This window comes from Eretmochelys imbricata, chromosome 2, assembly GCF_965152235.1.
Source record: "Eretmochelys imbricata isolate rEreImb1 chromosome 2, rEreImb1.hap1, whole genome shotgun sequence".
Lineage (NCBI taxonomy): Eukaryota > Metazoa > Chordata > Testudines > Cheloniidae > Eretmochelys > Eretmochelys imbricata.
In genome coordinates, this window is record NC_135573.1 from 249,459,123 (window position 1) to 249,483,635 (window position 24,513).

Sequence of the window (24,513 nt, forward strand, 5' to 3'; positions counted from 1 at the left end):
TAATACCACCTTTTCAGTTCCCAGATGCACATTTTAGTCCAAGCTTTGTTCCTGAGTGAAAAGTTTAGAGGTTTCCTTTGAAATCAGTGTGCACTTTCGGTGGCTGAATGGGGGAAGAAAATGACAGTTCATGGTCTTTTGATGATTAGAGAATGCTTGCTACAGTGCATTTCAGCGGCAATTTCCTGTTATGAATTTTAACATTCTTCATTCATATGTTCACATTAATACATTCAGCAAGATTTTGTTTAGCTTTTTTTCCACAGAGCTGCGTAAGCTGTCTTAGATAAAATAATCCATCTGAACTTCCCCCCAAAACCACACCAAACCTGAACTGCTTGGGCTTTTTCTTTTTTGAAACACAGAAGAACTTCAGCATTCTTCCCTTCCTCATCTTTCTTTTCTGCCCTTCTTCATTCTGGTAGTGAGCACAAGTACTGAAATACCTCAAGAGACTATTACTGGAGTGTTCTCTGGCATGATGAAGGAAGGAACGAATCTGAAGGAAAATTATATGAGATTTCCAGTTTTGTTTTCCTCTTCTGAGAGGTCTTCATAGTGCAAATAATTATTTGAATTTTGGATACTAATTGAAGCGATTGGAATTTAGAGGAGGGAAAATATGAGTTATCAAATTCTATTGAAATACATTATAAATTTCAGAACCTGAGAATACAGCATAAAGATTGGATGTAGCATAGCCAAACTCAGTGAAACCTCTTCCAAATGTGAAAGCTAGAAGGATTCCTTAGTTCCTCTTGTGACTCATCATTACCAATAGCAATATGCCAAAGTATTTAGCTAAACAGATCCCTTTTCACTAGGGCCTTTTGCTTATTCATAACACAGATCTAACGAGCATAATAAAATAGACAGGTCACTGCCACTAAAAAGAAGCTTGTGTAAAAGATAATACTTGTACACATTAGTATTTTAAATTGGATTTAATCTGTTCATTTTTATGTCTCTGTATAAAGATTAAGTCAAATTCTGTTTTCCAGTTACAATGATGTAAATTTGGATCAACTTCCTGGACTTCTGTGCAGTTAGTCTGGATTTATACTGGGGTAAATGAGAGAAGATTTAGTTCTAGGAGCCAGTTTCCACTGTAAACACAGAATTTACAGAATGTTTTATTACCATAGTTGACAGACTAAATATGGTTTAGAGAGAAGATTGTTATCTTATTATTTGTTTGATATTTCAGAGGCTGTGAAGTGGGACTAGAAAGTGATGGAATTCCTGTGGAAAATTTAGGGCAGAAAAATTCTGAGTTTTAAAATGGGTAGCTGGGATTTGTTTGTTTATTTTGTCTTCTAGATTTGAATCCATTGTATAGCGAAGCCTTGAATTCTGTATCCAGTTAGTTAGATCTGAATAATTATCTTAGGAAAAAATTAAGGTCAGTAAAGCAAAGTTCTAGGTTTTGGTATCTGCACTTTTGTATTCTCCACAATCTGGCCCTAAGTATTAGCAATAATGGTGATTGCATAATGTCTGAAATGTTACTGGTGCTTTTTATGAAGAGGCAAGGTGGCTGAGTTAATAGCTTTTATTGAACTGACTTCTGCTGATGAGAGAGAGAAGCTTTCAAACTTGCACAGAATTCTTCAGGTTTCTTCTTCATCTCTTCTTCAGTCTTTTTATGAAGACAGTTCTTTGCATCCATGTATACATATTGACAGGTTTCAGAGTAACAGCCATGTTAGTCTGTATTCGCAAAAAGAAAAGGAGTGCTTGTGGCACCTTAGAGACTAACCAATTTATTTGAGCATGAGCTTTCGTGAGCTACAGCTTTATATTAACCAGGACAGTTCTGCAAGTGAGTTCGTTTTATCTAATGTAACTGGCACCGAATTACCCAAGGAACATAATTAAGCAATATTGCTTGTTGCATGCTTTCCTACCACATAATTGACCACAAAGGGAGCTTTGCCCCAAGCCACAGGCAAAAGTGCATAATGGATGTCTAGGTCAATTTTTTTAATGGTAGAGCCTTCCAAGAAAGGCGAACTTGTGCTACTTAGAGCAAACAACTTAAAAGCACATTTTAATTGTATAAATTTCTGCTTTTAAATAACACATTTCAATGAGTAGCATTACATGTATACATTTTTGGAATGGCTGATTGGTGCTGTAAAGTAATCCATTAATAACAAATTAAAACAAAAACCTATGAAAAACTTGATCATTCCAGCAAGCTTCTACTGAAAAATGAGTGAGAGCTCACTGGGAAAGTGATGCTGGTTTATATTTCCCATAGCATATTCTGAGGACTGATCGTGCTGATAGTTTCCCTTATGATGCATAGAGGTTATAAACAAAAGGCAAACAAGTTATTGATGTGATTTTTTTTTCTTTTTAAATACTTTGGAGTATATGTTCACAGAGGTTGCTCTGTAGGATGGTATTGGGACTGAAAGTATGGTAGAGAGCAATCCTAATTATTAAGGATGTGAGGCACATGAATCGTGAAGAAAGATTGATCAGACATGGACTATATCTTGGGAAAAGAAAAACTAAGGGGGTCCCCATAGAGCTTTGGAAGATCATGAAAGGAATGTATTGATGTCAGTAAGCAGCTTGAGATAGTAACTAATTTGAAAACAAGAGGTCATTGACTGGAGCTGAGGAGGAGACAAGCACATAAGGAATTTGGACGGCATTTCTTCACACAAAGGATAGGTTAGAATATGAAACAAACTGAAAAAGCCAGCCATACAATGGTGTGCTATCAGTTCAATAAGCAGCTGGGCAAACATTTAGAAAACGAGGTAAATACAGAGTGAAGAACTACATTTTTACAGTTAATCTTATGCAGTCAATCCATAGATGGATTTCAAGAGAAGTGTTTAATTGACCAGATGGAAGTCTCTGTCCCTTAAAGTTACAATGTAGGTTATGACACTAAAGTATAATTTCTGCGCAATCTTAAACCAATCCCATTGTGACTCTTATAGAAGGCTACCTTTTATTAAAGACTTGTCCAGAATTGTTGCATATTTTCCTCAGTTCATTCTGTGTAGTATCTAATGAATGCTCTACCACTAGCTAATGTACTCGCAATAGAAAACTAGAGTAAAATAAATATAGATCTTGCAATTTGAAAGACCCATATGGGCCAGCTGAATCTCAACACCAGTCTATGTAACATACATGTGCACACTCCCATATGGGGATTCAAGAAGGAGCAGATTTCTTTGAGCAAACCATTAAACACAGCACTGAGTGGCATTTTCAAAACTGCACTTGATTCAACAATTGTCTTCCAGGTGACTAGCCTACAGCTTCTGGCACAGGTGCTGGAAACGGTGGATTGTCCAGAATTGTGACATTGTGGAAGAGCTAAGGTGGGGGTCATAGAATCCCCTGTATAAATTTGACTTAGAGTTGCCAAAGCCAGTATCCCTTTGTATTGCATGTATATGGGCATGTGTGTATGGAATGCTACAGTGGTCATAGTTGATGCTCATATGTTAGTTTGAAAGGGTTATATGTAGCAGTGCCTGTTAGTGTGACCATAACATTAATCATACAGGTGTCATTATGGGTTTTAAAAGTAATCCTCTATTACCTGCATCCTCTTTTCAAGTAAAATAGCTAGGATGGAATCTTGTAAAAAGCAGAGGACCATCAACTTCCACTGAGTGGGAATCTAAATGTTAAAATAAATCCAGTCCTGCTAAGAGTCGAATTCCCTTGGCTTATGTCAGGGTTCCTTCCCCACTCTGAACTCTAGGGTACAGATGTGGGGACCCACATGAAAGCTTATTCTTACCAGCTTACATTAAAAACTTCTCCAAGGTACAAACTGTGTTTTGGCCTTGAACTGTATGCTGCCACCACCAAGCGTTTTAAACAAAGAACAGGGAAAGAGACCACTTGGAGACGACTTCCCCCAAAATATTCCCCCAAACCCTACACCCTCTTTCCTGGGGAGGCTTGAGAATAATATCCTAACCAATTTGTTACAAAATCATCAAAGATCCAAACCCCTGGATCTTGGAACAATGGAAAAATCAGTCAGGTTCTTAAAAGAAGGATTTTATCTAAAAAAAAAAAAAAAAAAAAAGGTAAAAATCATCTCTGTAAAATCAGGATGGAAAATATTTTACAGGGTATTCAGATTCAAAACACAGAGGATCCCCCTCTGGGCAAAACCTTAAAGTTACAGAAAACAGGAATAAACCTCCCTCTTAACACAGGGAAAATTCACATAAAACAAAAGATAAACTAATCCGCCTTGCCTGGCTTACCTATACTGTTTGCAATATTGGAGACTTGGATTAGGATGGGTTGGAGAAGATGGATTTCTGTCTGACCTCTCTCAGTCCAAGAGAGAACCACCACATAAACAAAGAGCACAACAAAAGCCTCACCAGCCCCCAAGATTTGAAAGTATCTTGTCCCTTTATTGGTCCTTTGGGTCAGGTGCCAGCCAGGTTAACTGAGCTTCTTAACCCTTTACAGGTAACAGGATGTTGCCTCTGGCCAGGAGGGATTTTATAGCACTGTATACAGAAAGGTCGTTACCCTTCCCCTTATATTTATGACAGCTTAGTAGAAATCAGCACCCCTTTAGTCCAATTAGTGATGATTGGTTTCTGCATTTTCGTGCTGTCAATAGACTGTGTAGGGCAGAGTTTGCTCTAGTAGTCAACGAAAAATTTACACAAATTTTATCTCTGCAGTTACTTATTCTTCTGCAGTGACAAAGGATATTGGCTTAAAATTGACATGCCAGTACAGAATCTCAAGCCCTACAAGACTGTTGAAAATGTAGTAATTCAGGTTGCGCTGGCTGGTTGTAGATTCCATCTACCCCAGACAATTATACATGGGATGTACAAGCTGACCTGTACTTGATATATACACAAGATTTTTTTTAAAAAAATCCACTATCAATCTCTGTTTTTCACAATTAACAGGAAAAGTATGCATGTACACGGTGAAAAGAACATTAAATCACAATAATGAAAAAAGAGAAAATATTTCAAAATTTTAATAAGACATATTACTATGCCATATAATAATACTATATACACACAACTTTTATTAATATTAGATAATATTGTATATTGAATTTATCATGCATTCTGAAGGAAAATGATTGAAGTTATCAAGTTTCAGAGTAACAGCTGTGTTAGTCCATATCCGCAAAAAGAACAGGAGTACTCGTGGCACCTTAGAGACTAACAAATTTACTTGAGCATAAGCTTTCGTGGGCTATGCTCAAATAAATGTGTTAGTCTGTAAGGTGACACAAGAACTCCTGTTCTTTTTGCGGATATGGACTAACACAGCTGTTACTCTGAAACTTGATAACTTCAATCATTTTCCTTCAGAATGCATGATAAATTCAATATACAATATTATCTAATATTAATAAAAGTTGTGTGTATATAGTATTATTATATGGCATAGTAATATGTCTTATTAAAATTTTGAAATATTTTCTCTTTTTTCATTATTGTGATTTAATGTTCTTTTCACCGTGTACATGCATACTTTTCCTGTTAATTGTGAAAAACAGAGATTGATAGTGGATTTTTTAAAAAAAAATCTTGTGTATATATTGACTGGGGTGGAAAGTTTCTAATAGGGTTAGAGTAAAATGTATTTCTGTCTGGGTTGAAAAAGTGACTATGAGCCTTAGGGCAGGTCTACACTATGGAGGAAAGTCGATCTAAACTACTCAATTTGAGTTACATTAGTAGCGTAACTCAAGTTGACAGAGCTTAGATCTGCTTAACGGGGACCGCACTAGACTATGTCATTAGGAGACACTCTCCCATTGACTCCCCTTACTCTTCTCGTTCCTGTGGAGTACCAGAGTGGATGGGAGAGCGATCAGTGGTCGATTTCGTGGGTCTTCAACTAGACCCGCTAAATCAACCCCCGGTGAATCAGTCGCTGCAGCATCGATCCACAAAAAGTGGAGACAAGCCTTTAGATTTAACCTATTTATTCTTATTCCCATCCCCAAATACACACACTGGAATCCACTTTCTGCAAAAGAGTGGGATAACTGTCTTTCACTGAAAACTCCAGTTTGTATCTATGATCTCCTGCATTAACCTTAAAAATGGTTGTAGGGGTCAGAGAGTTCCTCCTCAAAAGTGTTGCAGCTTCACTAACTCTTTGCTGAGGCTTCTCTCTGTTTTTTATGTCATGACATTAAGTGACCCTCGCAGCCAGTAACAGACTTCTAGCAGTTACAGCAAATGAGAATTGCTTAAATATTTACAGTTTCTGTCCATCACCTTCAGTTTAAAAAAATGTTTGTACTCCAAACATTGTTTACAAGTGTATTTTATTTCACTTGCATTTGAGACAAAACAAGATAAGGAAGAAAGAAGAGATCTCACTTCCTCCCTGCAGAGTCTTTTATGGCTGGCAATGGTGTCTTTTAGCCTTTGTCCAATGAGCATCATAGATGGAGTTGGAGTTATGGCTGGGGTGCCATCGACACTAATGATCAGTGACCTGGCAATATTCTCCCAGTATATATACACACACTGTGATCAGACATCTGACTTTCATTGGTGTCATACCTCTGTCCTTAAGAGTTTTTTCGCGTATACTATTTTTCACTATTTCATAAGATTAAAACACGCTACTCCTAAATGATTCTTTCATGGCATGCCTGACAGACTGCAAATACAGCAAAGTACATGACTGAAGCTAAAAGGCTGCCAATCAGCAGCGTCTTACAAGTATTAATTGGACCTCTTTCGGCTTCTATCAATATCATTGAAAAGAACTGACCTAGGGGCTCTTCGGGACTGTTTCCTTGGAGATCTTAATAAAACAGGTTTTAATCTGACCTAACAAGACCCTTTGCCCTTCAAGAACTAATACAAAATCTTTATTATTTAGTAAATATAAAAAGATACATTAGAGAGGGAATAGCTCACAGGGATGAAATTGAACACCTATGTGGCACAAAAAGAAGTGCATATGGCAGGTCATTTTCCATATTTCCTTTAGTATTCCATTTTTTTCTATTTGGATGAGAGCTTATTTTCACACAGCTCATCTCCTCCTCCTTAAGGATACAATGGAAGTCCCAATAATCCCATGTTTGTAACCTCACACCCCTATGTCACAACTATTTAAACAGTAATATAGATTATCTTGCCCTCATCATTGTACTAACTGAGCACCTCTCAACCATGAATGGATTTTATCAGAAACAACCCTAGGTATTTTGCCAGCCAAGGTGGAAGATGTTTCCATACCCCACCCCTGGCATGGTGCCCACTGAAAGTTGGCATCCAGGTCCATCACTTTGATTGTCCACCCCTAAAAGCAGCTCTGGATTTTATCCTCACTATACCCCTGTGTGAGAGAGAAGTAGTATTCCTTTTTACAGATGATGAAGTGAGGCCATAGTGTAGAGTAAATGATTTACCCAAGGTCACACAGGAAATCTCTGAGCCAGGAGTTGAACCCAGCTTTCATGAGTCCCTAACTAATACCCCAACCCACCCTTTAATGTTCTTCGTGAATAAATTCACGTATAGTTTACCCAATTTTTGTCTTTTTCTAGAGCATTTGCTGATATATCTGAAAGTGGTTCCCAGCATGAATGTCCTCCTTAGTGTAACACAGATGGTTAGCTCAGTGAAGATCCTGAACCCATTATAGGGCTTTTGCCCTTGCCTTCAGTGTAAGCACGTGTGAGGATATTGTGTAATAAATAAAGTCATGTTTTAGTTGTTTACAAACTTCCCTCTAAAGAAATGCTGCTGTTATCAGGGCTTGCATTTTAGGAGCTTGTATAGTGCCTGACACACTGGGACCCCAGTACTGACTGGGGCCTCTGGGCATTAGTCGTATGAGTAATATTAATATCCTGTTTGTTTAGATACTGGGAGTTGCCAGTGCGACCCTCAGACAGCCTATTGCAGTGGATCTTGATTAACTCATGTCTGTTATTTATTGTATTACTGGATAGTCTACTGATGTGGCTTTCTGCAGGCCAAACATTTAACCCTTTGGAGGCTGCTAATCAGGAGCGCCAGCTCCTTAGTGCCAATTCCTACATTGCTGCCCAGGGGAGGAGCAGGAGGTGGAGGAGGAGGGTTGACCCAAAACTTCAGAAACTGTTTCTCTCCTTGGGGCAAAATATAATTCAACTTGCGTCTTTTCATGTTTTCTCTCTGTTTAGGCTGCTAACATTTTTTGATGTGGGTTGTTTAACCGCTCACTGTAAATGCTTTGACCTTTTAAAAATTACCAAATGCCGGATTCTGCCCACTTTACTGCTATTGAGTATTGGTGTATGATGTGTGGTCCTGCTGAGTTCAGTGAGAGTCAGGTACTGCTCAGTGTAAATAGGGATGACAGAAGCTAAGGTGTATTCTGTAAAAATGCTTACAAATTCACCTCTCAGATTACTGCTGCTACTACGACAGCAGCTACTCAATCTCACAGTAAATTTTGCTCTTAGATACATATAAAACAAACACAGAAATCTCTTATTAAAAGGCACCCTATGGCAAGCAGGGACCATATTTATTTCATGGAAGACCGTGGTTATGAGATAAAATGTAGTCATAGGAGAAAAGTCAATTCTTTATCCAGTTTAGACATTGCCCTTTTAACTTTATTTCCTGAAGCCAATGGCATTATATGACAGAGGGATATGTGTTTTAGACAAGCAGGCACAAAACCTTACCTTATTGACATATTCTGCTTTCTCTTTTCCAGTTATCTGTGGCTGGATTTGAGCCAGTACTTTTTACCCTTTCCTATACAATATACATTGTTTCCACAGACAGCATACTGGTATTTTTATCTGTTGGTAGAGGGGGTGGGTTAATGGCCTAAGCAAAACATTTGCAATATTTAGGTGTCCTTGGATTCATAGGTTCAAGTCCTGATAGGGCTGACTCAGCTCTTCCTTTTTCCACTATAGATAAATTGAGTTACCTGTACCTTGTGTGTGAGCCGTTCAGATGAGAACTATAAAAATGTGCAGTCTTTTCAGCTCTGTGTGGATGTGAAGGTTTCCATGGCAGCACACTGTGTATGGATTTTGACCTAGTGTCCCTAGATAAGATTTCCCTTTCTCCAACTACAATGCCTCCTTTCCCAGGGATGTCTGCATAGCAGTGATGCTGTATATAAAGTGCTTTAGTGTGCTCCAGGATGAAAAATGCGGTCTATTACGTCACTGTTCTGCACTTCCAGGTGGAAATGGAAAACCTCAAAGTGATGAAGACCATGAATTTATGTCATGTGTGCCACTAAAGCAATTAGGAAGACATAGTCAAATAGACACAAGGAAGTTAGACATCCAACTCCCCTTGATTCTGAATGTGAGTTGGGTGTTTATGCCTTTGAAAATCTCCTCCTTAGTCTAGAATTGTGACTTAAGCTATTCCATAGACCAACACACAATATGAAGTGAGCTGTAGCTCACGAAAGCTTATGCTCAGATAAATTCGTTAGTCTCTAAGGTGTCACAAGTCCTCCTTTTCTTTTTGCGAATACAGACTAACATGGCTGGTACTCTGAAACCACACAATATAGTGGAGCTTATGTAATATGCTACCAATCTGGCATATTTAGAATAGAAAAAGCCCTTATCACACTGCGTTTCATTAGAGGAATAGTGAGATATGTTTATTTTGGGTTTGGTACAATGAGGGAATAGATGTGAAAGGTGTGGTAGTGTTTGGGAGGGAGGAGGTTTGCTCATGTAGAGAGAAACTACCAGGGTTACCTCTTGCCATAGATCTCATCTTCAGCTCCAAATTTTCTTGTTCCACGCATTTTCTTTCAAAGCAGAAGCCCAATTTTGCAGCACTATGTTCAGTTGATTAGTCTCTTGGGGCATTTATGTAGGCCCCATTACCATAGTCTCTGAGCATTTCCCAGTCATGGTGGGGTTTTGGTTTTTTATTTTTTTTTTTTTTTTTAAGAGCTGCAAAACATTTTCTCTTTTCTCCTATGCCTGTAAGGGTAGCTTGAGCAGGTAGTAATGTATTGGGGAATGCAAGTGGGTACCCTGTCTGATCTACCTTCATTATCTTCCCTCTTTCGTCAGCTAACATAGTCTATGATTCGTAATGATTGATATGCTGAACGCCAAACGAAGTCAGATCTTCCAAGCACTTATGCTCAGATTCAGCAAAACACTTAAACACGAGCTTAACTTTAAAATCGCTAGTCCAGTGGTACTACTCAGGTGCTTAACCGCTTTGCTGAATCAGGACCTTATGACCAGACATCGTGCACACTAGCAGGGCTGTAGTCCTGTTGATGATCGTGTATTAGCACCCCGTTCAGCACCATAATCTGTACAATAGAAAGGAAGGAGCTCAGTGGCTTATTTAATGCACTTTTAAGATTTTTTTGAATGTTGATTCTCAAGAGGTTTGAAAAATGTGTATTGTAAAATCAACTTTTGCCTGACATTGACATTTTCATAAAAGGGGGTATGGAAGTCTGCCTGAACATTGAACAGTATCATTGGGTTCCTGCGCAAACCTTTTCCCCCCTTGGGTTACCTTGACATTTTAATCTTAATGCCTAGGCATGGAGGCTGCCATCCTTTATAAAAATTGTAGGTGGGATTTTGAAAAAAGTACAGCATCAGCCTAACTCTTCCCCCACTGTAGCTAAAGGTGAAACTTTGAAAATCCCTCCTTCACTGTGTGGGTGTGGATTAAGTTACACTGTTCCCATTGACAGGTTTCAGAGTAACAGCCGTGTTAGTCTGTATTCGCAAAAAGAAAAGGAGTACTTGTGGCACCTTAGAGACTAACCAATTGCTCAAATAAATTGGTTAGTCTCTAAGGTGCCACAAGTACTCCTTTTCTTTTTACTGTTCCCATTAAAATTAAATACTCAGATTGTTAAAAAGGTGCTCCTGTTCTGCAGACAAGGGCAACAGTTGTTTGTCGTTTTCTGTGGTGCAATCCTCACCTGAATTGATGCTTTCCATGGAAATTCTAGCTGCATCAGCTGTGGTTGAGATGTGATTTTATTATTTTATTATTTTATTTTATTTATTACACCTTTGTGAAGTGTCTTTCTTTTCTTTTGGGTTTTTGAGGAGATCTTTATTTTTGTCTTAAATATCTTCCTACTTTATCATCAAATATCTCATGTAAAGTCCCATGTAATATGTAGAGATCCCAGGTGGCAATCTTTGAGCTGTCCTTGCTACGCCCATTGTATAAATAAAGGTCTATTTCTGATACAGATACGGAAATGCTCATTTTCAGGAAGACGTTACAAAGTGATATATTTTCTTAGCTTTGGTGATTTGTTTTTAAAGATTTTCTTGGTATTTTCCCCACATTAAAACAAAATTAAACTGTTCGTTTTAAATTGCCTTTCTTGAGTGTTTTGAGTGTGAATTTTCCTGAAAAGGTGCTATTGAGGGGAACTGTGGGAGTGTCTCTCTTAAAGAGGATGTTCATGCTGTTTATATTAGCATAAACCTGACTGCAGTTGGCTTTGAGACCTTTTTAAAATGTGATAGAACTGATAATGGTAAATGCTTAGAGCTTAAACCATGCATATCCCCTGCGCCGGCAATGGGGCAACTTACAGCAATAAGCATTGCCAGGATGGGCCTGTAGTTTCTAATAAATATGTTCTGCTGTTGGGAAGTATCTGTCTGGGCATCTCTTAAGAATTTGTTTTTCTCCGGGTTTTCTTGAATTAATGCTAATCAAAACTGCCTTTTCCTCTTATTTTTTTTTTCCTTTGTGAACACAAAAATTGCAGCTGTCTGCCTAGTCTGCTGAGGGATGGATGTAATAATTTTCAGTTGGACTGTTCGCCTAAAGGGAACCCGATAGCAGGAGATTGACAGATTCAGCATGTATTATCTTTTGCTCTGAACTCATCCCAGTTTGTGGTTTGTTACAGGTGCTAAAGAGATTGATATTGCTGCTACCCTGGAGCACTTGAGGGACCAGAGACCAGGCATGGTCCAGACAAAGGTACTGTCAATACATCCACTGGGATTTTAAATACATTAAAGGTATTTCACTGTAGTTATTTTCATGACAGAAGAGAAAGGGCATGACCTAATTTTACACAAGTCGCTAGCTGATTACGCTGGTTCCCTACCAACTGTGGCTTATTTATGCTGAAGATTTATCTAGGCTACTTTCTTTGATGTTTACTGCTCTTTTCTTGTAACATCTTCCACATCTATCTTGATTAACATATATGAAAGACAGTCAAGACAGCAATCTATAGTCTATTAAAGAAAATGCATGCTAAAAAAAAAGTTCTTGCTCTAATCTTCAGATTAGATTATTTTCTTAGAGTATTTGCAGTTCAGTATCATGCGATATGTAAACCAAAGGTTCCAAATCACTTAAGACCATAACTGCTGCATTCAGTTTTTATGCTGAAAAAGTTTCAGCTTATAGGAAATGGTTCAGGAGGAAATCAAGCCCTTTAAAGGGGAGTAACAGTACACAGGCCTGTTTCTGAAATAATGTGTTTTTCACACATGATGGTTGAAACCCTGTGCTTCCTTTTAAACGCTTGCTGTCTGTTCTTTTATATACCTATTGCATGGTAGGCTACGTTTGTATCTTCTGGTGAAGTGCAGTAAAATATCATTTAGTTGTTTAATGGGAACAATGTGCAACAGAGTCATCAATTTACAAAGAAAAGTGTTGTTATGTTTTGTTACGTTGTTATGCATCTCAAACTTGAAATTCATCTTTGCGCTGCTGCTATAAGTAATGTTGATAAAAGATGGAAAAATACCTTGCGTTATCCTCACTTGCTGCTTGTTAAGAGCTGCAATGATGAAATTAAAGTGTGTTGTTGTATATGACATTGAGGAATCTCATTCACGATGGGGAGACCAACTAAATAGATATCTATACATGACATGGGCAGAAAATGGCATGGTTTTGTTGGTCCCCGTCTGGAGCTTACAATGTGGGTAGATGGACAACAAAGAGCAATGATATGACAGGGTCCCACGATTAAGTAGGTACTGATGGAAATACCTTCAACATATGGGAAGTGAAAGTTGCTGCTGGGTAGTTGTGGAACAGATGGTTTTCTGTACCAGACACTGTTTCATAACTTTTCTTGAGGAAGTAATGGATTCCTCCCAATCCCATTCATTTCTGTTCCATATCTAACCTGGGAAAACTGGTGTTGGAGAACTGTCAGGGATATTTTTGTGTCATTTCATCAGGTGGAGGCAGAATGATGCTTATTGGGTAGTTGAAGTTGTCCAATCTTTATCTGCAAGTGAGGTGCAAAGTACAGTAGAACCTCAGAGTTACAAACACCTCGTAAATGGAAGTTGTTCATAACTCTGAACAAAATATAGTGGTTGTTTCAAATGTTTACAACTGAACACTGACTTAATAAAGCTTTGAAACTTTGCAGAAGAAAAATGCTTTTAACTATCTTAATTTAAATGAAACAAGCACAGAAACAGTTTCCTTCCCTTGACAAATTTTTTTTTTAGACTTTCCCTTTTTTAGTAGTTTACATTTAACACAGTTCTGTACTGTACAGTATTTGCTTTTTTTCCATTTCTGTTCCCCGATTGCATACTTACAGTTCCAGATGAGGTGTGTGTGGTCAACCAGTCCGTTCGTAACTCTGGTTTAAATAACTCTGAAGTTCTACTGTATCACAAAGTCGTCTTCTACTCTAATTTTCAAATTTAGAAAAAGCAATAACATACAGAATCTAACTGATCATGTATTTGATTCCTATAGGAAATGTAAATCCTGACACATACTGTCAGGGCACCCCCTGTACATGTCAGTCTTTCTGTTGAATCCTTACTCTGGCGTTCCTTTCTATTGATATAGAAGGGTATGTTACCCTCAACAACAACAACAACAACAACAAAAAAGTTCCTAAACTACAGAGTAGGAAAATAGAATGTAAACTTCTCTGGGCTTGATCAGCTGATCACATGGAAATCTCACTGATAGTTACACTTCAGTATGGTGTTCTCCCCTTAAAATGTGTACCTGGAGAACCTTCATAAATAAAATTAATCTGATGCGTTGATCTAATATGAAATACTGCTCATCTTTCTTGTCTCTCCCTCCTCCATTATCATCTTCTCAGAACTGCCCGAAATCACTTATTCAAGCTAGCATATTGCAGATCGTAAATATCTGGTTACATGCCAGTGCTATGTTGTCCTCAGAGATTTATTTATTTATATTTAAACAAGCCCTTGTGCTTTCCCAGCTGAATACAAATAAGGAATATCAGGCTCTTGAAGTAATTTAAAACAATGGATTAAAAATCAGGTTAGAAATGCCAATTACAGAATGTCCCTAGGCAAATACGCACTGAGTTACTTCAGCAATGTCATTGCATTTCCAGCAGACAGTGCTCCACAGTTTCAATAATTGAATGATTTGTTAGCAACATATTGTCTATAAGAAACAATCTTTTATTCAAAAACACGGTATATAATAAACATATATAAAATGATCATTCTGTGTTTCTGATGGGTACAATGAAGGTTTTGTGGTTTTGTTTTTTCAGGGGGAATCACAAAATATTGTTGAAATGTCACATGTGACATGAAAGAGTAATGAATGAGTATATTCTTTTGGGATGAGAAAATTCTTTTTTCCTTTCTCTTTGCTGTCTCACATATAACACATAACCAGTAGTTTTCTTTCCAGTTTTTACTTGGAATCAAAATTAAACACAATTGTATTACGCTTTTTCTAAGATACTGGATTTATACTGCCTCTGCATTAGAGATAAAACCAAAATCCCTTTCCAGCTCTGATCTTTACCCCAAGTTTGCCCATCCAGGCTCAGCTCTACTCATTCAGTCTTGTATTGAGCTGTAACACATGTTGATTGTAGCACAGCTGAATATAGATTAACAGAATGAGTCCCTTAAACATTGCTAAGAGTAAAGTTCATGTTATCTAGATGTAGGAGGTTATGCTTAAAGGTGTGGGGGAAGTAGGTTAGGTAGTTTTGCTCTCTAAAGATTAGCCATGGGTATCTGTGGAAGCTATAGCATTTTGAGTTCGCTGTGCCTGATAGACCTAGCCCTGTGCTGGGGAAACAGTGCTGCGCATCACTCGTACCATCCCTTTCACTGCAGTACGGTTGATTTTAACCCTAGATTCTCAGGAGTATGCTTGTCGGTTAAGTTGCCTCAGTAATTAAGGTCCGAATCCTCAGGTAGTATAACTTGGTGTAGCTCTATTGAAGTAATCTCCAAAGCTCCATCTCTGGCCCTTGGTCTTCACGTTCGGTTCTCCGGTAGCAGAGTAATTTGTTCTGAATAGGTACAATTATGTGCTTTGTTCACGTGTGCCCCTAGAAATTCATGTCCAGGTGGAATGCCCTTTCTTGCTTCCCACTCTTGGCCTTCTGCTGCTCATGCTGCCCTCATATGAATTCAGTGTGCTGTATCAGCACTAGCATCCCATTCCTGCTTCTCCTGGGTGGCCCCCAGCACTTCAGATTTTACTTTAATCCAGGTAGACAAATCATATGTTGGCGGTTATGCCACAAGTCATGGGGTAGCTTCTGTATCTGAACATCATCCCTCCATGCGTAGCAATGGTAAGCCATCACTCTCTTGGGTTGATTGATAGCTAATACAAAATTGGAGGATCCAATCCTGAAGTTGCACGTGTGTGCTAGTTTGGCTATAGATGTTGCCAGGCTGACTGCACAACTCATGATCTCAGATGTATCTGAGAAATTATTCTAATCCTCCCACCCCATTCTTATCCACGAACTGTGTCCTTAGCTATGTCACGATAGGGTTTTCTAGTCAATGTAGGCATTGGCTCTACAATATATGGGGTGAGGGTGTAGAAGTCTGACACTGAAGTGATGAAGTACAAGTCATCTTGTATTCTTGGTGGAGTCTGAAATAGCCGGTTGAAACATTTTCAGTGTCATGAATTTTTGTTGAAATATGTTGTTTTGTCAAAACCCAAACATTTTGGGGGGGAGAGATAGAGATACTCCTGTTCTTAGCCTGGTAGTTAGAGCACCTGGAAAGTGGAAGTCCAGTCAAATGCCTGAATCAGAGAGCTAGGATGAAAAATTCTGCTTTGAATCAGGGAGAACAGGGATTTGACCTTGCGTCTCCCACATCCTGACCACCAGGCTTCTGTCTCTCAGACATTTCGACATTTGCATCATCAGAGAAAATGGACATTTTGATACAATTCCATTTTTGTAAAAAGTTCAAAAGGTTTTGTTTTAGTTCCAGAGTGGAATGAAAACAAATTTGAAAACCTCGACAGTTGATATGAACCTGAATGGTCATCCCCCAGTTAGCTCTATTAGCTGTGACTTCTCCTAGCCTTCAATCCTTCCACCAGCTTTCCACATGGGGTGGAGTATTGTGGGAGACAAAATGCAATTGCATATTGTCAAAGTCAGATTCACGACTCACTGAATTTGTCAGACCACTTTGTTTATTAGCAAAGCGCTTTGCCAATGCACCCAGATATATGTGAGCCTTCTGCAAAAGCTCAAGCTAACTTATTTATACAGATAAGCCAAAGCCAATTTAACATAGGAGACAAAAGGAAGCAGAAACTGACAAATATACATAGATATCTTATTTGCATACTAATGTTTACCAGTCTCCTAGCTCAGTAGGAGCTCTAAGTTAATTAGTTTGAGGACCCATTGTCTCACACTCCTTAATGTTTCTCTTCCTGACAACTATATTTCAACAAACTCTTCAAGCAGCATTTCTTTAATGAATTATAATTTCAATATAATTCATTCTACTTTCACAATATCCTTAGTCCAATCTTCAGTAATCACCTTGGGGGCTGTCCATTTTCAGGGGCCATGAGCCTCTGCTGCATTGGCTCGTATAGTCTGTGGACTTCAAGCCCACTGTGCAGCACTTGTCATGTAGTCAAAACCAGGGGGCTAGAGGATACCTGTATTTGGGACTTCCCTCACCTGTGGAGACAGATATTACCCTAACGAATGGAGATATTTGCAGTGGTGGTTCCAATCCATATTGTGCAGAACACATCTGAGCTATGGTCACAGTCCTTCTCCAACAACCCTGGCTTTCTGGCCCAGTTCAGTTCTGTTCTGTTCTATGCAGGTTCTTAAACCATGCTCATTCCTGTGGTATCTGAGTGCAGCTGGCCTGCACATTCTTTCAGTTCTCCTCCTGCCTTCCCCCTTTGTTCCCAGTTCGTCCTCCCTTTCAAAGAGTGATCCTGAGAGCAGCCACAAGAAATGTCACCTGAAATATTGTAGGTTCAGAGTAACAGCCGTGTTAGTCTGTATTCGCAAAAAGAAAAGGAGTACTTGTGGTACCTTAGAGACTAACCAGTTTATTTGAGCATAAGCTTTCGTGAGCTACAGTTCACTTCATTGTGCTCAAATAAATTGGTTAGTCTCTAAGGTGCCACAAGTACTCCTTTTCTTTTTGAAATACTGTATTTACTTGAACCTTTCCAGTGTCTGTTTGAAACTCTGGGGTGCGTTAGATTATTTGAAACATAAGCAAAATGTGAAATAAAACTTTAGAATACTTTGAGCAGATTCACTATTCATTCCGCACAACTCGTGACTCCTTTTTGTGTGAACAGACTGGACCGTCAAATATAAAAAGATTTTTAACGTAAAAAAAAAAAAGTAGACGCAGATTCCAACATTTTAGTAAACTAAATTTCTCAGCAAAATAGTTTGCTTAGAAAATAGATACTAAAATTTCTCTCTCTCTCATAAACTGTCTTACTGTATCCCAGTGTCTTCACACCCACTAATCTTGAGGAAGTGAAACTTCTCTGTCCTTATCTGAGACTAGAATGTGCTAGGTGTGTGCTTTTTGTAAGGCAGGTGTATATGCCTGCAGCCTTCCCACTTTTGGTTGTGATTTCATCTAATCTCTCAAGACCAGGTCACATCAGTATTTGGAAGGCAAATCTACAAAAATAATCCAGTACAGAACTGATTTTAGTAATTTTGGCAGTTGTGTTTACTGTAAAATCAGTAACAAAGAAAAGCTCCTTTCAGACAGATACTCCCATGTTTTTAAATGACAGGTAGTGATTGAAGAATGCTTGGTAATTTGTTCCAGGCACTGTGTGCTGAAAAATCAAAATGTTACAGTCCTTGTTTTCTTACAGTATGCATAATGTAAGGAAAGATTTACTGTAGTTGCTATCGTCTGGAAATGCTGGGTTAAGGAAGTGAAGGAGCCCTGTCTCCAGTGCCCCACCCATTCCCACACGTCAGTCATGGATATTTAACCAGTTTCATCTGTCAGATGGAAGTGGATAGTGATCAGTTGCTCACAAACCTTTCTGACCATGCAGTTGTATGTCATTGTATGCTAATATCCAGCTGTAATAACAAGTGCTTCTTGGTTTCTGCTATCTGCATTTTTCTCTGTTAAGATGACTGTGAGTTGTAAGATCCTGTCAAATGTTGTATATTGCACCAGTAATCTCAGAACATTTTGTTCCTTTCCATTGAAAAGTGCAGTTTATCTTGCATATTCATATTTTTAATAATATTTTGAGGATGCTTCACAAATGAATAGTGCACCAGGCTTCCTTCCTGGAATGCTTTGTTTTATTATTCAGACTGTGTATTTGTTCTCTCTACAGGAGCAGTTTGAGTTTGCATTGACAGCGGTTGCAGAGGAAGTGAATGCAATACTCAAGTCACTTCCACAATGAGCGGTTCCATCTCCTTGAGGTTCCCTGAGGATCCATCGCTCATTTCCTTATTCTCAGTCCCTGTGAATGTTTTTGGAAACCGTGACCTGACCTTAACTGTGTATCTTCTATTGTATCCACATAGTAATAGGGTCCTTACAAACTTCTATAGCCAGTAAAAGTTCAACAGTTAAAATGTGTATTCTGCTTCTGTTTCTTAAAATTTAAAAAAAGATATCTTGAAGCCTCGGACTAAGTGACAGAACAATCCATCTAATTCCTTTCACACCCTCAGAGCCCTGAATTTCACATTTTGAAAGCACACGTTCATGTTCTTAATAGCAAATATACAGTATTGTGGGTAATTAGTGCAGTCAATATAATCTCAGAAAACACAGTGTTCTGTTATATTTTATAACTTCTCAGAGGCTGAATAAGAAGAGCAGGGGGCCTGAAAAGGACCAGGATTGTTCTTACACAATACCAAGCAAGATCATGAAACAATGCTGTGTGTGTTAGTAAACACAGGTCTGGCCTCTTGCATAAGGAGGCTGCGCCTTTTCATGCTGGGCTTTGGCAAGCGAATGTTTTCTTAACTGTTGTTTACTTTTCAGCTTTGTGCAATGAATGGGAGAAAATCTGAGCTATAAGTAAATAGGCCTGCACAGTTGTCACAACTGCAGAGAACAAGTCGGTCACATTAATGGGAACCCAATGTATAAAGAGCACAACAACACTACTTATGTACCACTGGCCTGGTAGAAAAGAAGTGGGATAGTCTAACCTCAAGAAGTGAGTTGTAGGCCCCAGATAGCAGCTGGATGAATGGCCTGAGCTGTTATGAAAGCAGATTTTTTATTTTATAGGATTACTGGGGAGAATGGGAGCTTCTTTATATTTTGGCATTATTTCCCCACCACCACCCCCACCCCCAAACAGTGTTGTTACCATTCTTTTTAGACCAGAAAGGATATTTCAGCAAATGCATTCCAGGCATTCCTGGCTGAAACAAAAGTTTTCAATCGACATTGTATGAATTTGTCTCCATCCAGACATTGGTTGCAGCTCTCTGCAATATTTCTGTTCTTTCCCCATTCTAAATGATACATATCATTTTAATTCATTATTATGGGATGAAGAAATGTAGGTAGAATTTCTAAGCTTCTTGTGCTCTAAATTCTTACACCTACTGTTGCAAAGTGATGCGAAAGTATGTCTGTAAATGATCCAGTGATGTAACTTTGTTTAAACACACCCACATTTTTCATTGTTTTATTTTTGGGGGGAAATTAAAACTGCTGATAGAAACACTTTGATTTATTCGAATGAGGGACTATGGGTAACATTTTCAAAAGTGAAGTGACTTAGGCTCCTAAGAGTAATTCCTTCTTGAAAATGGGACTTACGCCCTGTAGATGCTTTTGAAAATGTTACCTAACGTGGTTGTAGTTTCCAAGTTTATATTTTTTCAAAATTACTTGAAAGTGTTGTATGCTTATAATTGTGCCAGGTTAAGAGTTTGATTTCAGAATTGCAAAATATATCAATGGTTTTAATTTTGGGGTCTTTTGTAAATCTCTATTCAATGAATTGTTTAAAAAATAGCATTGCAGTTTTGCTAAAAGAGAGGTGACAGGCACCTGTTGGAATTAAATAACATGTTGCAATTTTGTGTTGTAGGTATGGATGTTGGTGATTTCTTCTTTTTGGTGATTAAAGAGTTATTTCAAAAAGCGCCAGACGTGTTACTTTTCTATGTATGTTTTTGTACACTCTTCTCAGTGTGCGCTGCTACTGCTTAATTTGTGCATCCCATTACCCTGGCAGCATAGAGCAGTTACTGCAGATGCCATCGTCCTCTTAAGTACACATACTGTATATTAAGCCACATGTTTATTTTATGGCGTAAGTATTTTAGAGCTTTCCTAGCAATAACTAAACAAACTAATGGGGTATGAATGAGAAAATTGCCTTTTTCATTTGATAATTTAGGTTTAACAGGACTCCTTTATTACTTTAGCTAACACAAAATTGCAGATCAGGGCAGAGTAAATCAGTTTGAACAATATCTGCCAGTGTTTGAATTAGATTTATTGTGGAGACAGTGTGACACGGATTTCTGAAAATGTAGGTAGCTACATCCAAACCAACCTACCAAAATTCAAACTTGGCATTTCCTAGCCCCCGTCTCGTGTTGCCAAATGGAATGGTCTCGCTGCAGGGATGCTGTGTTGTTACTGACTGACAACCCAAGGGGTGGTAGTTTTTAAGAGGGAAGATCCTTGCACTGTGATTCATTAATATTTTCCGAGCTCACTCTCCCCATACCCACTGCAAACCTGAGTGACAGTGGCAATCGTCAGTTCCTCTGGGTTTGTAAAGCACTTCTTGATGCTTTTCCAAACTGTTACAATTTCTGTTTGAAGTTCAAAAATCTCTTCCAACCTAATTCTTCTGCAAATATTTAATCATGAAATGTATCAGGTTAATAACGTAAGGGTTATTCCAATCAATTCAGAAACAGCTACAGCAGGAATATAATTATCTATTAAATTCTATAGAACGGTTCAAAGTACAGAAGAGGATCATCTTTTCCATTAAATTCTATAGGTTTTCAGAGTACTTTCTATAGAATCCCATTTAAAACTCAATAGGTTTCATCCTGACTAAATACTATAGTATTTCTCCATAAGGTCAGAAAGTGATTATTACCTTGGAAGCAGGAAGCGCCTTCCAGTAATCTAAAGACTATTGCACAGCATTACAAGGCCAAGAGATTTTCTGGCTTTCTTCTTCAGAGCGGTGCCAGACTTGCAGTATTCACTGTAAATAAGCAAACCCAGGGATCTTGCTTGTGTAGGTAGTGTTGGCCACTAATCTTCATAAAAGTTTGGATGAAAGAATCCTATTTCCCACAGTAATAATAAATATAGGGCCTATCAGCAAAATTCACTTTTATATCCCATCGGGTTAAATTGTGGTGTCATGTCATTTCATCTTCAGGTGAGATACAGAGCCATGAAAATATTACCCAATGCATCCTGGCATGTCAGAATGTAAAGAAGAATTTGGTTTTCAGATGAAGTTTATCCCTTTTGTAGCAGTTAACTTTATCTAAATGATTTTGCAGTGGGTTTTGTGCCTACATACCTGCCCTTCGCTTGGCTGCTGTCACCATTCAACAGCCCAGTTAGTAGCCTCGGTCTTGCATGTGCATTTTGAATCCACATGAGAAAGGGCTCTTCCTGATTCTGTTTCAGCAAAGTATCTGTCTCAAGCCAAATAAGATATTAGACATCACAACCCTTCCTTTTTGCAGTACTTTGTGAAGTAGCTTGATCGTTGTCAAACTGATGTCCAATATTGAAACTTGGGCTGGCACCTGACTCTTAGGAGGACTGGAATACATTGTGTGCATTAAATAGTGGCTTAGCTAATCTCATTGATAAAAACCAAATCTACAGATGCTGTTTGTGTGTTTGCATCTTTAATTGCTGTGGACCTAAAGTGTAATTGGAAAAGTGAAGAAAGGATTAAATTAACCCCAGTGCTGAGAGAGCACTACCTATTCATCGCTTTGAGAGGGCTGCCGTCTGGGTAAAGAGCCCAAGTTTTCCAAGTGTGCCACAGCGGGGACTCCATGCCAGCTCTGAATATGCAGACATGGGGGAAGTGAGGGCTGAAAGAGAGGCCACTAGATCCATGAGTATGTAGCTCCAATGGCTGGAAACACTTGCATAAAGAGTGCAGAAGGGATGTAGCTGCTACTCCTGTCTGTATCCTGGGGAGACAGCAATGAAGTAGCAGCACGGTGCTCCCCTCTTCCCCCTGCCACCCCCCAGGTTTTATGTGGGAGATTTCATCCCCACCAGTCCCCATGTACCCAATTGCCTAAAGCCCAAGTACTCAGGGTGGAATCCTGGCACTACTGAAGTCAATAGGAGTTTTGCCATTGCCTTTACTGGGGTCAGAATTTCACCCATGAGCTTTATCCAGCAGTCCTGAATCTCACCCCAAGGGCCTGGTCCAGGACCACTGAAATCCAGTGGGTGTTCTTGGTGTTGGATTGGGGTCAGAACGAATTTTAGCAGAGACTACAATATGCAAATGTAGTCCAACAGCAAGGAGAACAGCTTTTTCCACCCAGTGGTTATTAAAATACTTTTTAAAAAAAATCTGATTATACCTCTATCTCAAATGCATGCATAAAACAACCCCATCACATCCCATGAGGCAATGACAGCAATATACCTGTAATTTGTGGGTTTGTGCTTTATTAATCAAGTAGAACATTAATAATAAAAAACCCAACCCACTTTATAATTACTGGAGTAGACATTAATTTAAAAAGCTGTTTATTAGAAAAGAAAATTAATATTTGATTAGCTCTATTACAGAACAGTGGCTGTCCTTTAACTTTTTTCTGCCTATTTATTTAAGAAACTCTTATGAAGCAGTTGTGATAATTCACTTTTTAAAATTGTACAGTTTCTATGATTTTTCTTTTTAAATGGGAGTACATTTTATAGATTTGATTGTTATATTTTTCTGTTATGACTACCTTGGACCTTTGAAAAAAATTTCCCCACCATGATGTAAAGAAAAAATACTGTTTGTTTATTTTTACAATAAACCAACAAAAATTTACAAAACTCTGGCATACTTACATACTGAATCCAGTTGAAGCATGACACTTTTTCCACTAGTCTTCATTTACCCACTTTAAAAATAAAATAAAATTACACCAGCAAGATCTTATTTGAAGATGTTCTTGTGCATGCTCATTGTACTGTATTTGACGGCACACATTGTTTTATCTTCAGAAGTTTCTCTCTCGTGCTCATTCGTGCTCATTGGAGTATAATAGATTCTTTATATGTATATAATAAAGACAAACAAAAAGATTATACAAAGTATTTTGTTCTACCTCTGTAAAAATCTCACTTCTGAATAAAGTGGCATTGTCTGTGAAGTACTGTGAACACGGCAATATAGTCTGGTGCCTTTTTGTACTTATGTGTAAGTTACTGGTTTTTTTGAGCAGCATTCTGTATATCTGGGACATTTGCACTTTGCCAACTGAGATCTGAAGTGTTATCTTGATAGGAGCCCATAGGGCTGCATCTAAGTTACCCAAAATGTAGTAGGGCCGCCCTCAACTTTAATGTGAATGTATGGCTTGTAAAGACAGCCCGTTCCAGCAGAAGATTCTCCATCTTGAGCTGGGTGGAGGCTGCTCGGATTAAGGCAGAGAATTTATTTGGCTCAGGAAAGAATCCAGAGACAGGGAAGGAAACTGATCAGCAGCATGGAAAGACATCTCATGTGAGGAGAGAGAAAAAAGATTAGGACTGTTTTCTGTAGAGACGAGACAAATACGGAGTCATACAATAGGTGTATACGAAACAATGAATGCTACAGAAAAAGGTAGACTAGGCACTTCTATACAGGAGCAGAGAAATGCAAGGAGACTGAAAGGCAACAAATTTAAAGCTGCTACAAGTAAATGCCTTTTTACACAACACACGATGAACTTGTGGAATTCGTAGCCACAAGATGTCATTGATTGCAAGAGATTAGCAGGATTCAAAAATTATTTATTTGGGTAATGAGAACATCCACTGTTACATCAGGTAGGATTGACACAGAATAGTCTAGACCGCCAAGATAACCAGTAAATGCCTGGGACAGAAAATAACTTCCCCATAGGCAAGCTTTTCCATAATTGTCCATTATGAGGAGTCTTGTAAATTCCCCTGAAACCTCTGGTACTGGCCATAATCAGAAACAGGATATGGGACTAGATGGAGCATGGGTCTGACTCGGGATGGCAATTTTCATGTCCCTAAATTGTGTGTTG

At 38.5% G+C, this 24,513-nt stretch overlaps 1 protein-coding gene across 1 annotated transcript in view; it reads left to right on the forward strand.

The window, feature by feature from the left end:
* PTPRN2 (protein tyrosine phosphatase receptor type N2) overlaps nt 1–18,732 on the forward strand; it is a 1,032,194-nt gene extending 1,013,462 nt beyond the window's left edge. Inside the window, exons 22-23 of the mRNA XM_077809485.1 lie at nt 11,893–11,966; nt 18,603–18,732. Coding sequence (XP_077665611.1) covers nt 11,893–11,966; nt 18,603–18,674 — 146 coding nt within the window. The 3' untranslated portion in view covers nt 18,675–18,732. The remainder of the gene's footprint in view (nt 1–11,892; nt 11,967–18,602) is intronic.
* The last annotated feature ends 5,781 nt before the right edge of the window (nt 18,733–24,513 follow it).